Raw genomic sequence first — 15,499 nt, forward strand, 5'->3', positions numbered from 1 at the left:
TCAAAGTAACCAGTTTGCCCAAGGCCCCTTGGCTAAATGAGGTGCTCAGGCTGGGATTAGGCTGCCCTGTTTAATGGTATGTGCTGTGGTATATGACCTTCCTTTGCAGTCTACTGTATCTGTAAACCCGAGGGATGAAGTCTTCCCAACCTGCAGATATCTTTCATATGGCAGAGAATTGGTCAAGTTCATGTCTTCTTTTGCATTGATTAATTCAAGATTTGGAAGATCTTTCTCACCAAATCACTTGTGCTGACTCATGTTAAAAATTTTTGAACCTATGAGCCAGTTTTGAAACAGTTTCCTTGTGACTCTTTAGTATTGCCAAAAACGAAGTAGCTGAATAACGTAGGTCACTTCAGTTTTTACCAGTTTTGCTGAAGATGGGTTTACATGAGTAGTCACTATGGGGTGTGTGTGTATGTGTGTGTGTGTGTGAACATGGTTTAGGGCAGTGAGCTTGGTTTTTTAATTTCAAAGAAATAAAAATACAAGTAAGTATTTTTCTTTTATGCCCTCTCCCCAAGTGCCCTGTCCCAGTACCAAGTGATTGAATTCTTCCTTTCCTTTTCATCTTCTTTCCCTATACTTGGCTGCTTTTGAAGTTGCACATAGTCATGGAAAGCATATTTTCTGTGGTTTCCATTAAGATGTGATAGGCGAAGGGTTCTTAATTAATGCTTTTCATAAAGTAATTGGGAGTCTACAGTGTTTCATCTGGGTTCTATTGGCAATATAATGGAAGAATAGTACCGGTATTTTTGAAAAAGCCTTAATAGCCATTATATGATGTTTTAAATAGAAAAAGAAATTTCTTAAGATCAATATGAGATCATGATTTTATAAGCCTTTATTTTTTTGTGTGTGTCTATAAAGTAAGTCATCAAGAATAGAGTGGCAAATCAATTTTGACTTTTCAACTTCATCCAAGGATGCTTTTAAATGTCAAACTAAAGCAAAGTCTCTCAATAAAATATATATTTTTTGAAACAATATTAGATGTAGTAATAAGATTTGGGACCATGACCATAGACTACCCAATGGTGTAAGTGCATATTTTTTTTAGAATCTCAGTTCTCGTTTCTTTCTGTTAAAAAAGGAGGGGGAGGGGAATTTTGTTGCTTTCTCAGAACCAAGGACAATTTAGTTTATACTCATTGGTTGGGGTTTGTGTGGTGGAGGCTGATAAGGAGCTGGTGTGCAGAGAGTGCTTCATTCTATGGTCAAATGTTTTGTGTTGAAACTGTGATTATTTTTTAAAGGGCTATATCATTACCTGTGTATATTCAGCTATTTTATGGACTAATTTTCAAGGATTCTTTTTGGGTGTGGCTTCAGTAAAATTGTCTGTTAATTCTTATTTAAATGGTCATGAGGTACTGATAAAACTTCAGGGCGTTGATGGTATAACCCCAGAAATAATTGTTTATTTGAATTGCATTTTAAGATTTTGTTCCTGCCATCATAGTAGCTTTTCTGAACCCTTTGGATCACTGTTAGAGGAAACAGCATGTACTTTACCATGTGAATTGTTTCTGGTGTGTTCTTTGCTCCAGTGGTTAGCATCATACGCTTCTTAGAATTCAATGACCAGATTATCTGGAATGTTCTCAGAGCCACTAGTTTCAGATTTGTTATTTCTATCTCGAGATTTTTCATAGAAACAGGAAGCTCTGTTTGTCTTTTTTTTTTTTTTTTCCTAAGAAACATTGAGCTTTTTGTAGATAAATCCTTAACGTTTGTAAAAGTATAAAAATCCAATCTGATGATTGCTTGGTTCTCTGGTGCCAGTAAGATGCTGGCCTGGGAATGGGCAGCACTTCTGATGGGCCCACCTTAAACATTGTGCTCCATTACTCATCCTAGATCATTCTCTTTCTTCCTATCACATGCTCTGAACATCACATTCAAAACACTGAGAACATCCAAAAATGGTGCTTTGGCTAAAAGATGAATATAGGGGTTCAGATTATCTTTCTGGCAGTAGATGATTTTTAAGTAGAAAATGCTACTTTTCCCACATAGTTGGAAATATTTCCAAACAATTCACCTATTTTTCCAACTTAGTGAAGTGAATCTGGCTGGGATCTGATCATGGCTTGGTAATTGATGATCTTGCAGTGCCTGAAAATACTTGCTCTTTGCTGAATGCTCATAGCATAAACTTGCTGCTCTTTGAATAAAGCAGACGTGTGACATTGAGTTGAATAGGTAAGCCTACTTTATCTTCTGGAGGCCAGTTTTAACAAGTAAACCCCTGATTATAGCACCACAGACTAATCACGCTAGAAGGAACTTCAGGGAACACCCACCTGTCTCCTTTCACAGGACTAAATGCTGAGCATCAGAGATGAGACATGACTTGTCATAGACTCTTATGGCTCATAAGTCTTCCTTGTGACCCAGGAGAACTGAAAATTTGGAGTGTGGACTCACATATGCTCTGGTCTGTTTTCTTCCTTATTCTTAAAAGTAGGAGCCCATCTTCTGTGGCCTCTTCTCCATCCCACCCCCAAAGTAGTAAATAGACAATAGGGGTTAGTTGGGTTCTCAGGTTTTCCCATAGTAAACTTTCGATAGCATTATAACTTTGCTTTCCTTTTTTTTCCTTTCCTTTTAGCAATAGGTGAATATGAAGACCTTAGAGCAGAGAACCAGAAAACAAAGGAGAAGGTTTGTACTTTCCCCTTTCTTTCCTCTCTTACATGTATAAAAGCGTAGACGGCATGGTGCATTGTTCTGCCACCAATTTCGTTAAATGTGAATGAGGGTTTTTTTTGGGGGGGTTTTGTTTCCTTTCTCTTGCATTTGTGGTTCAGGCTAATATCAACTCCAAGCTCCAGATGGTAAAGAATAGCAGGCATGCCACAGTGGGCGCTACTCTGTGAGATTAACTACACAGCTAAATGTGCAGCAAGGCACCAGGCCAAGCAACTCAAGCCCCGAAGAATTGTCCTTTCTCCAGCAGTCAGATTTGGGATTCTAGTGATGGAGTTGAAGGCCTGAGACATTTGCCTTTGGGGTTTAGACATATTAGATCTGGAGAGAACCCTTTGGGGTGGGTCATCGGTGTTTAGCTCCATGCCTCCATTAACCCTTTGTATGTTTGCTTCCTCTAATTATGTGAATAATACACTGAGTTGAAAAAAACCCAGTCTGAAGATGGTGAAGCCTGGTGAATATGTTCTGTAACTCTGGCGGTTTTATTTTTTAACTGTTAAATAATTGAATTCTGCTCACCTTTATGTCTCTGAAGATGTTCATTTAAGATTCATGTTTATGTATATTTTTTCTCTGTGAGTATAGGAAGGGGACAAATCGATGGGAAGGCTAAGTTTAAAAAAAGTTTAGGGACGGAATAGAAATGAAAAGTAGGGGGAGAGCAGAACTGTCCATTATTATTTTTTAGATACAGATGAAATTTATTTTTAGAAATTAAAAATGCCTATTTTTAGAAATTTGATAGAACAAATATTTCAAAACATAGTGTCCATGGTAGAAATTTAATAAAACAGGTGGTTTGTGGTTATTAAAGAAGGTACTCATCGTTGCTGTAAATTATGCAACCTCATCTTTAAAATTTCAGTGTTAAGAGCTGTAATGAAAATTGGCAGTGAACTAAATGTTGGTAAAACTTGTGGCATATTTGGGGGAATTTGTTGAGCTCTTAAGAATCATATTTAACTTTTTTACTCATGTTAATTTGCCACCTATATAGATGTAGTATATGGTTGGTGATATTAATGGTAAGTACTCTAGTTCAAAGCAGATTATAATGCTTTTTTAGATCACTATTTTCCACCCAGTTTTCATGCTCCTTAGCTGATTTGTAAATAAATCTTTGATGTTCTTTGAAATTTTAAGTATCTTCTCTTCCTTTTGTCAGGCAATTCAGGGAATGGTAGGTTGGCGTGATGAAAATATCCATGAAAAGGTGTCTGGTACATACATCTCTAATATGGTAAGAAGGTCACTGAAAATAGTTTGACAAGATTTCTAATTCTAACACGATAACCACCCCAAATCACAGATGTCCTGAGGATGCCAATAGGTGGGGAGTGTGTGCTTAGATCTTGGGTCCCTCATGCCCCATAATTTCAAGCAAAGCTAATGGGTAATGTTTAAGCCAGATAGCTTGAGCCTCTTTCCCTAAGATACCCAACCGTCTTCCAGCTCTAAGAGAAAGAGCAAAGAAGTTACCAGTCAATTGAGTCTCTTCCATGGATGTTCCTGGTCCAAGAAGAGGAGAGCAAAACAAGTTGGAAGGGTTAAATCAGGGCAACTCTTTGACTTAACCTAGAAGCTATGAGGAGGGAAAGCAAAGAAGTGTCTTCATATGATAGAGAAAGAAGGATATGGAAGAACATGAATAATGTAAGAGGAAGAAGTAAATTTTTTGTTTTCTCTTTCCTTCAGCTTCTTTAATCCTTGCTTACTTGTAGCTCTAGCATTGCCCTAAAAATAGTAGATGTTTTATAAACATGTATTATTGATGATGATGGTTATTTAACTGAGAGCCACTTTCTGCAGTGAGATTTTAAGTGAACCATCTGTTACGCAAGTAATTTACAGGTAAAATGCATTTAGTAAAAGAAGGGTTAAAAATTACCTTAGCCCATTGCCTGCTTATGTGCTTCTCTACACAGAGTATGTCCTACATACATCTGGATGCGTTATTGACAGGCTTCTAATTCTTTAAAAATAACTATTAATGGAAATGGGAAGAAAAGAAGTGAAAGCAATATGGAATGCTGTGTGGTTGGGTAAAACAAAATAGAATGATTTTAAGTTTACTGAACTCTGTGTGTCTTCTGTTAAAAGACTAGCAGGCTTATTACTGCAGATTTTTCCCCAAAGGTGGGGGTGCATATTACAAAGGGAGGAAGCCTATAATAAAAGCCTTTTTATACAGCATAGAATGAGTAAAAGCAGCTTTAGTTCCGGAGGTGGTAAATGGAGAATACCATTTTCTCTGGCAAAGCACTTTCTTGTGCCTGGCTGGGTGAGGTTTGTCCATTTCATATCAGCAAATATCCATGGCCATTCTTACGTCGTGACCCCAAACCAGAATTCAGTTAAACCAATCAAGGATAGAAATCTAAAGTAAGATTCCTATTGCCGTAGTTAATTTGATGTGGGGAAATTTTGCACAAGTGGAAGGGATCAGAAAAATAAATTGCAAGTTTTTTCCTTCCATCTGTCCACATTACATCTAACCATCTTTGTTGTCAGGTTATGAACCTTATCAGTGGGTGTGATTCCTTTGGGTAAGATCTTTTTATGCCCTGTTTGGAGTCTCCTCTGTTGACACAAGTGGTAGGGTATAAATTTCTTCATAACAAGCAGGTGCTTGATTGACTTTTATTAAGAAGCTACAGTGGGTCATGTACATTCATTTATCTCCTTTATCTGATGCTCCAAACAGCCCTGTGTCAGCTCTGTTTCACAGATAACAAATGTGCTTTTTGAAGCAGGTAAACTTATTGGGAGCTAATTGACTTTTTTTCCACAAAGGTCTTGGTTTCATGCCTAATTTTTTGTAATGAGATCATGAATTTTCCACAGCAAATTATCAGATTCAATACATTTCTGGATCATTTGTCTTCACCATCTATTGGTTTGTATTTAAAAACTGAAAGTTAAATATAAAATCAGTCTTACGTCAGAAACATTCTTGTGTACGCACGTGTGTGTGTGTGCATGTGTATAGATTCTGACATAATACCTTCCAAGGATAAGAGTAGGAGATTTGGGAGGGTGGGCCAGTATTTTAATGATCTTTTCCTTTGCAGTTCTCCCTTTTTAAGGAAAATGTAATTTTTCTTATCCTTTCATGGTTTTTATCAATGCCTTTGAGGATGGAATCAGAATCAAGATGGAATAAGGGAAGCTTTTTTAAGGGCAAACTTTTTGCTAATGCCTCTGAGTACTGGGATATAAAGAAAAGTATACGAAGGTCCCACTCTTGAGTAAAACTACTCTAATGAGGGACACAGGCAAGTTGACAAATAACTATGACAAATTGTGTTGTTACAAGTGAATGCTTAGAGTTTGAGAGTGGGATGGGAAAAGAACAAAAAGACAAGGTTTCTACTCAATTCCATGTGACAAACTCTTATTATCTCTTAATGCTTGGCTTAAATGTCACTTAGTTTTTTTTTCAGTCTTCTAATTCTCTCACAAGCAGAACTAATTGTTTTCCTCTTTGTAATAAAACATCTGTTTATTTCTTATGCATGTATCACATTTTATCAACCAAAATTCATTATCAAAATATTACATAGGATACAAGTGAGTTGTATGGGTTGAATTAAAATTCAAAACATTTTTTTTTCTAGGACATCACAAAAAGTGGAGATTATGGAAAGGATGCTACTTTTCATTATTTTTTTTACTTAGTTTCTAAATAGCATTATCAACAGTATGTTAAAAAGTAAGAAGGCCTGTCACATTGAAGTCGACAACCTTTCCAAATTATTTTGGGGTTCGAAAAATAGAGGACTATATATTTTGAAATTAACCAAATAAAGTTTTACTTTGCTTGCGAAACAGTCATATTTAAATGTTAGTCATGCTTCTACAATTGAAGGGCATTCTCTTATGACTCATTCAGGATCTTTGTCATAACTGGGTTTTTTTTCTATACGGGGGAGGAGTGCCTCTTTGAGCTTTTAATGGAATAGCTTTCACATTTCTCAGGGTGGTAGGGGTTTGTATGGAGTGTGCATAGAAAGAAGGAAATCTATATAATAGAAGAATGTCTGCTTTGAACAGTAAGTATTTATGTTTAATATTATGTCCTGAGATCGAGTTTTGAAATGAATAAATGTTTAAGTGGCTGATTAGAAGTCGTTTGGGTGAGCTGCTGTAACAGTGCATCAGGCGTTTTGTCAGCTTGCCAGGAGCAATGAATGAAAAGGGAAAGAGACAGACACTTTCCAAGACTTACGTTTCAAGAAGCAAGATAGATGATACTGTTTGCATCTTGGCTCAGTTGTGTATTGTTAAAATTTCTTCCTCTTGTGTAAATTTCAAAGGTGAAGGTCCCAAAGTATTTTATTTAAAAAAAAAATCAGTAAAGAAGCCACTTTAAAGAGCAAGATATGCATCCATTATGCTAACTGTTCATGCATAATACATTCACATACATGCAGTTTCTTTAGAACAGAGTGGCAAGTGGTCGTGCCAGAGAAAAAGTAATTACTTAGCAGTTTGAAAGTGAAAATGAGTCTCTTATTAACAGCAATCTATCCAGAAACAAAGAGCAAGGATCTCTGTTCTGATGACATGTGTTTCCATCTAACACACAATACCTAGAATTTAGAGAATGCTGTAAGACAGCTTTAGGGGGCAGCTACTACTTTATTGCCTGTGAAAATTGGAGGGAAAGAACTTTGAATTGGAAGAAAGAACACCACTAAAAGAGAAAGAAAGCGAAAGGAATTCCATCCTAGTGGGAATGATTTAATTTATTGTATTCTTTAAGGATAAGCACAGCTGAGTTCTAGCCAAACTTACATAGATGAGACAACAGAATTGTTGATTTTTATTAAAAATGATTTGATGATCCTTGAACTGCATCACCAGAGATTCTAAAACAGGTAAACATGCACAGTTCTGATGCTATGCCTGTTTAAATGTTTAAACATTGTAACTGGACATCAAAGGAATGAACTTCAAGAAAAGTAAATAAAAACTGGTGTGAGGTTGAGACCTCTTCAGACTTAGTGTTACAGCCCCTGCTCTGTGCCCCTGTGCAGTATTTCTCTCATAGCAAGTGTTCTTTATATGTTGCTTGTTTCATTGTTGACCTTTCTTGGAAGATCATAAGTTTTGTGAGAGCACATTGCTTATTTTGTTCCCCACCATGTTTTCCCTGGTGCTTAGCAAAGTGCCTGGCACATGTAGGTGCTGTGTAAATAATTTGTTTAATACTCAGAGGAAGGAAATAAAGGCATTCAGTGATTGCAGTAGATACCTGCTTGGAACTCTAATTCAGTCAACTGTAAGGTAGTTGTCTTTGTGTAGGTTGGGTTGTCTCCTCTGTTGTGTATGTGCAGTGCATGTGTGTGCTTCCTGGGCCCCAAACTGGCCTCTCTCTAGGCTGGTAACCCTTCATTGCACTTGTGCTCCATGGAGGTAAAAATGAATATTTATGTTAGTGGAAGTTAAGCACAATTCAGAATCTTGGGGGTTTCCTTACCTAAAATATACACACAGCAAAATACGAAGATGTCTTAGTGTCTGCATCAGTTGTCTGTACTTCTGCTGCGCCCTGTTAAGCAGACATTTTAGTGTAAACAGGAGTTGGATGATATGTGCGGGAGAGAGAATGGAGCTGCCCATTTTGGTGGGGGAGAGGGGAATGTCAGTTCACACTGTAAAGACTTCTCCCTGCAAATCAGTCTGCCAGTGCTTTGAAATGCTGATTTACTTTCAGAAGCCAGGTATCTGCCTGGATGAGACTCAAGGAAGAGTTCTGGAAAACAGCCAGCGCTTCTAATACTAAGAGCTTTCAAAACCAGCAAGGCTAACCTCTGGCCAATTCATAACTTCATGAAGAGCCAAAATAGAGACTCTAGAATATGTGTAACGTTACCCAGCTTGCTTAAACCAGCCAGCGCTCGTGCTGCTGAGTTCTACCCCAGCCTTGAGCTACAGAGAATCGTTGAGCATCATAATTAAGTGATGTGGGCCCAAGAACATCTGTTGCTATTGCAAAGTCTTCATGAGCAATTCTCACACAAAAAGAAGCAGTTTCTACAAATGGTGCAGCTGCGTGAGCAGGGGAAGGGGAAGGGGTAGGATGGATGTGGGGCTTCTGTGAGACATAAAGATGTAACTAACATTCTTCCGAAAAGGCCCAGAATCCTTGCTAATTTCTCTCTCTTGGTAGAATGAGAGAGAGGTTACAAGATATTTCATCATTTTAGGTGAATCCAGAAAAATAAGTAGATGTTTGGCTTTCTGCTTAGTAAACAGGTACGTCCTTCATATTTTGCTCAGCTCTGGTTTGGAATAAATAAGTTGCATTTGCAGCATGTGTAAAGTTCCTGCCCCTGCGCCCCACCCCGCCCCCAGCACACACCCCCTTTCAGTATCCATAGCAGATGGTAAATTCTGTGGCTGCCAGTTCTATCATAATGTGGTTGCAGAAAATAGAAAGCAAAGCAACATGAAGACCCCTGATGGAACACAGCTGGTGTTACGAGACAGCTTCCGAATCTGCTGGTGGTGACCATAGGGTTAGTGTGAAAGCATATAGCTGGACCGTAGAGGCTCTTGAATGTTGGAATAAGAGTGTGGTGTTGCGACTTTTATTAGCTAAAGCCTGTGGCCTTCTGAGCAGAGAGCATGGCCATGGGTGGGCAGTCTGGCAGTGCAGTGGGGAAGTACAAGACAGACAGATGCCATATTCTAGAATACGAGGGGAGCGTTCCTGAGGCAGCTAGCAGCACTCTCATAAAGTTAAGTGTTACACTGTCTGGTGGAGGAAGGATCTCATAAACTGATTTGAGAATTCAGAACTCGAGTGTTGAGAATTTTAAACACAAAAAGACAGTAAATACAGTTTACCTGTTAAGTTGGGACTGGAAACTGTGTTAGGATTACTTTTTTAGAGAGCTTACATTTCCATAGGAAAACTTTAATGAAAGAAGATGCCTTGTCCTGTAGGAATTGGTTCTGCCTGACCCCTCTCGTGGAGGGTCGAGGTCAGGATTTAGTAAATCGCCTTGCTGGTTGAACACTGTGTACTTGTTTCCTGTGCTCCAACCAGAGTGGGTTTACCCAAATGAACAGAGGTGGGTTTTTAAAAGCTTCACATCTTGAGAGACTAATGGACAAAACTGAACTGTTTGTTTCTTAATTGTTTTATTTAAACAAATATTTTAAAAGCATAGAAAAGGGCAGGGAATAATATAACAAATATGTACCTCACAGAATTAACTTATCTTTTTCAAATTTAAAAATAAGAAGGCGTGCTACAGGTAAAATTGAAGATCCCCTGTGTCGCCCAAGTCTAGACCCCTTCTCCTCTTTTAGGAGACATTTACTTACATAAATTTTTTTATGTATCTTCCTAGTTCATGTTTTTGTATTTTTTATATATACTACATGTATCACAAAATATACAGATACAATATAAATATAAAAAGTGTTTTTCTCTGCTTAAGATACCATTTGATATATATTCTGCAACTCCTTTTACTCAACGTTATGGTTTTTGAGGTTTATTGTTGATACAACTTTATTTCTTTCACTTTCATTTATGCTGTATTATACAGATATACCATGATTTATTTTTGTTACTCTAAATACAGAACATGTTTGTATAGATCATCTTGTACACATTACTAAAGAGTCTAGTAATAGAGTCTAGAAGTAGAATTTTCTGAGTCCTAGAGTGTGCACAGTTCCAATTTTGATAGTTTATTTCCAGAGCACTTATGCCAGTTGACGCTTCCACTAGCAGTAAGAGAGTTTCTAACTCCTGATATCAGACTTTACCTCCCAAAGTCTTTTCAGTGAGTCTTCCCACCTTTTAAAATTAAAAATCGGCTTGTGTAAATGATACATGCTTACCGTGGAATCTTTTATCTTCCCTCCTTTTGCGTTGCTACCTTCTCCTATTCAGCATTCTAGGGATTCAAGGATTTTTTTTTTTTTTTTTTTTTTGAGTGAGAGAGCACATGGGGCGTGCGTGGGGCAGCAAGCAGTTTGTCTCCAGGTAGTGGTCATTTCCAGTGTGCCCCAGTGTTGTGGGTAGTTGAAACTACCCAGTTTCAGGAATCTGACCTGTAGGTTTTCACTGTATCACCAAAATACCTAATTTAAAAGAGGCACAAATATTGTCTTAAAGAATGAATACATTTTAACTCAAGGATGTTAAATCGGTCTATTAACTGAGGAAATAATAAGCAGGAAGGTGAGTCATTGTATTTAGAAGGTCAGAGAAAATATGGACAGATACAAATGTGGCCTTTAATGCTTTTTTATTTCTTTGTATATGTTTACTTTCCTTTTTAAAAATTAAAATTTTTTCTTTTTTATTGAACTGTAGTTAATTTACAATATTGTGTTAGTTTCAAGTGTATAGTGAAGTAATTCAATTGTATGTATGTGTGTGTATGTGTATATATATACTTTTTCAGATTTTTTTCCATTATAGGTTATTACAAGATACTGAATATAGTTCCCTGTGCTATACAGTAAATCCTTGTTGTCTATTTTATATGTAGTAGTGTGTATCCATTAATCCTGTACCCTAATTTATCTCTCTTCCCCCTTTCCCCTTTGGTAACCATAAGTTTGTTTTCTATGTCTGTGAATCTATTTCTGTTTTGTAAGTAAGCTCATTTGTATTGTTTAGATTCCACATGTAAGTGACATAATATTTGTCTCTCTCTCTCTGACTTACTTCACTCAATATGATAATCTCCAGGTCCATTCATGTTGCTGTAAATGGCAATATTTCATTCTTTTTTATGGTTGAGTAATATTCCATTGTATATATATTACACATCTTTATCCATTCATCTGTTGATGGATACTTAAGTTGCTTCTATGTCTTGGCTGTTGTAAATAGTGCTGCTGTGAACATGGGGTGCATGTATCTTTTCGAATTAAGAGTTTTTGTCTCTTCTGGGTATATAATTAGTGCTTCTTTAAGATTTAAAAAAATACTGATTAATTGATTTTTTAATGGAGGTACTGGGGATTGAACCCAGGACCTCATGCATGCTTAGCATGTGCTCTACCACTGAGCTCTACCCCTCCCCACCAAGATTTTTAATTTTTGTCTTCTTTTCATAAAATTGTTTGTAAGTTTGCTCTTTCTTGCCTTTCCAAACTTATGATACAAACTTAACATTTCTGTTTTTTTTTTTTTCTCATTTCAGTGTGACAAAATTAGGCAAGAGCGAGATGAAGCTGTTAAAAAACTGGAGGAATTTCAGAAAAGTATGTAAGCATTTCAGTGGAATTATTCTAGCACATATGACTAGGTTTGGGGATGATGTGGGTAGACATGTACTCTGTGTTTAGTTGCTGATGCACTGGGTATCCAATAAAGGAAGAATTGTCTTCCCATTTGCCAAAAACAATACACATTACTGTGATTTTTAAAGAAATGGATTAAACATTATTGTTTTGAGTGTGTTATTTATAAAAGATAGTTTGAACTTTTTTATAAAATATTTTACTATGCAGAACAGTTAAAAGAGAACAAGAATTGTTATCTTTACTCTTTGAGAAAAGCCAACAATAGTATTTTATAGTCTTTCTTTCCTGGTCTTTTATCTGTGTTATATACATATCAACAAAAAATAGAGTCATATTTTACATTCAGTTTTGCGGTCTGCTCTTTTTAGTAAACGTACATCATGGTCATCTTTGTGTGTCAGTAGAGAGATATATACATACACACACACACACATATATGTACATATCTGTATATCAGTTTTAAATGTTACCCATAGTATTCTAATACATGATAGTACCATAATTTATTTAAACATACCTTCAGTGATAGATGGATTATTTCTGGTTTTTAGTAATTGCAAATAATGCTATTACAAGTATTCTTATACATACATCTTTATAATGATCTGAGCAGTTCCTTGGGTTAATTCATAGAAAAGGAATTCTAGGTTTATAGAACTTATACATTTTTAGGAGTTTGAATGTTTGAAATAGTCCTCTCACCAAGGAAAGTTATATTTCCACAAAAGCTGTAATAATCTAAAGTTTTTGCTATGTTTTTTTTAATGTGATATAAGTCTGTTATTACTTTATCCCCTAAAATAAAACATATCTGATCACACTCAGAAGTATCAGAAGGAAATACGTCATGGGAAAAGACAAGACCATAGCAGGGAAGGTGACCCCCCCCACCCCCCGCCCTTGGAAGAGGGCCTTTCTCCATTGTTCTTCAGATCCTATATTAGTCAGGCTGATTGACTGATTGTGTTGACATGGTAACTACACCACGAAACATTTTATTCTTATTGAAGGTAAAACAGCCATAAAAATGCAGCATTATAGTTAAATTTCAATGGCCAGTTAATTTGAAGTGTTTGGCTGTAACAAAAAAACCCGAAAGGGAATGTTGCTGATGGTACCTGTCTTTGGTGGTCAATATGCCATGACAGAAATATCTTTTATTTGTGAATGTGTGGATTGCAGTAGTTTAGGATTCTCTCCTTCCCTAATGCAGGATTAATGGGATGTTCTTACACTTGAACTGAGACTGAGTTACATCCGAAAGAGTTACACCATTGACATTGTTACCAATTAATGAATGCACTTGAATTAATTATTGATAGTGGATTGGCATACTTTGTGCAGTGGGAATAGTTCAGGTTCTTATGGTTGGAGTTATAAAATGTTTTGGTCCAGGCAGGATGGGTTTTCCCTCTTGGATTATGCAGAAATGGAAGCAACTTACTGCCATATCAACCTACCTTTAGAGTAACATGTAAACTTTGCTTTCATTTACCATTTCTCTTTATGCTTTCTTTGTCTCTTCCTCTAAATACCTTTGATAGTTTTAAAAATTTACATTTTTCCTTAAGAACAGCTCAAAGCCTAAAAGAATCAATCAAAAGCATAGTACAGCAATTTTTATTGTTTTATTCATTCAATTTTTGCCTTTACTAAGTCAGCCCTAATAAAAGTTTGGGTGGCAGGAAAATGGAGTGTTAACTCTTCAGTCTCAAAAGAACAGAAAATGGAGACTAAGAAGGTTTTAAATATTTGTATAAAAATTGTGTCTGAGACAAATGGTTCATGACTTGAACAGAGGGTACAATTTCCAGTTTTGAAGGGAACGAAGCAGTTATCACTGGTGAAAAACACCATTTGGTGTGACTCCCTGTAGCCCTGAGCAATTTCTGCATTAGTAAAAGTGGAATGAATGACCTTACCCCACAGGCTGTTGGAAGATTAAATGAGATAATCCGTGTAAAAAGTGCTGCACACAGTACCTGGCACTGTAGTAAGTGCTCAGTATCATCTCATTTACTGCACCACCCAAGGCTCGACTGCCCTTCAGTGTTTAAAGAGTTCATATCATTTACCTTTTGTGAATTAGTTTCCGGACACCAGCCTCCACATTTGGGCAGCACTGGGTGGGGGAAGTTTCTTCCGGCACTAAGTTGAAATCTGTCTCCCTGTGATGTTTACCTACTAGTTCTACTTCTCTGGGTGTAGGAAGAGCAGCTGAATGAGGCTCAGGAAGAGCTTTGTTGGGCCATAGGGCTCCGCTCTTCCTGGCTTGGCATCCTTTTCCTACCTGGTTTTGTCCATATTGCCATGCAGTTCTTGGCCCTCTGCCAGCTCTTTCTGAGCCTTTCTCCTGTCTTTCTGGACAAAGAACGCTACTACATAACAAGGTCATGTTTCGTAGAAAGACAGATTCCTATGAAAGTGAAAGTAAATGAAGTCCTTCCACATCTTTCCGGCTACAGTGCTAGATCCTTTGCACTGTTTTAGGACCTGCTCATTTTCCTGCATGCCTGCCGGCTTTCATGGCTATTTTCTCACTACATATAAACCTTTCTAAGTGATCTGATATTGCTGAAGAATTTACAGTATGTTTGCCACATAAACTTTGAGATCTTCTGCATCTAAATATTGCTGAGGGTTGGCTGGGTGGGGAGGAGTTTTGCTAAGGAAGCAACATCGTTGATGGTGTCACTTTTAAATACGACAAATTGGAAAGGAGCATAGAAAATTGGAGTCGTCTAGAAATAGCTTTGTCTGGATTACCAGTTAGAACTCTGTAATCTGGGATATGTTCCTTAACTTCTCTGGGCCTCAGTGTTCTCAAATGTAAATTTGCTCTAGTACCTACCTCATAGGATGTTATGAGGATTTATGAGAGAACACAGGCACAGAGTTTAGTGCACAGTAGACACATAGTTGGCCCAATAAACAGTTCTATACTGCAGAAAACATTCCTGTAAAAAAGTATTTACACATGAACTTAGGCCCAAGACATTGTTTCAATCATCAAACACAAATATGAACACCTGCTGTGTACATAGCATTGTGCTGGGTACAAGAGAGTCAACCATAAATAAAGAAAAATCCCTGCTCTGATGCTCACAGGTAGCAGGAGACAAAAACAAGTGAAAAGAACCCCAGTTCCCCCCCAGTGTGAAGTATTCTATGATGGCAAGTATGTAAGACAGTTTTGAGGTCATAGAACAGGAGAGACAAACTTTGCTAATCCAACTATACTGATAGAAGCAATAATTGATATTCCTTTAGGTTACAGTTCTGAGTTCTCAGAGTCATTAAAAGAAACTTTTATTATGGAAGGTGTCAAGCTTATACAAAAGTGAGAAAAAGTGTAATGAACCCCCATGTTGTACCCATCATGTAACTTGAAAAGTTGTCATGTCATGGCCATACGCCTACTCTCACTGACCCCAGATTATTTTGAAACTAACTCCAGTCATCATGTTATTCTATCTATAAATACTAATGTATGTAT

At 37.1% G+C, this 15,499-nt stretch overlaps 1 protein-coding gene across 5 annotated transcripts in view; it reads left to right on the forward strand.

Moving 5' to 3' along the window:
• HSPA12A (heat shock protein family A (Hsp70) member 12A) overlaps nucleotides 1-15,499 on the forward strand; it is a 272,940-nt gene that overhangs the window by 12,064 nt on the left and 245,377 nt on the right. For 3 of the 5 annotated variants that reach the window (XM_032490816.1, XM_006183472.3, XM_032490819.1), the window contains exons 2-3: nucleotides 2,621-2,673; nucleotides 11,901-11,961. In XM_032490816.1, coding sequence (XP_032346707.1) covers nucleotides 2,621-2,673; nucleotides 11,901-11,961 — 114 coding nt within the window. Of the gene's footprint in view, nucleotides 1-2,620; nucleotides 2,674-3,886; nucleotides 3,962-11,900; nucleotides 11,962-15,499 lie in introns of all 5 variants that reach the window. The other 2 variants (XM_032490815.1, XM_014558206.2) reach the window with 1 other exon arrangement.

This window comes from Camelus ferus, chromosome 11, assembly GCF_009834535.1.
Source record: "Camelus ferus isolate YT-003-E chromosome 11, BCGSAC_Cfer_1.0, whole genome shotgun sequence".
NCBI lineage: Eukaryota > Metazoa > Chordata > Mammalia > Artiodactyla > Camelidae > Camelus > Camelus ferus.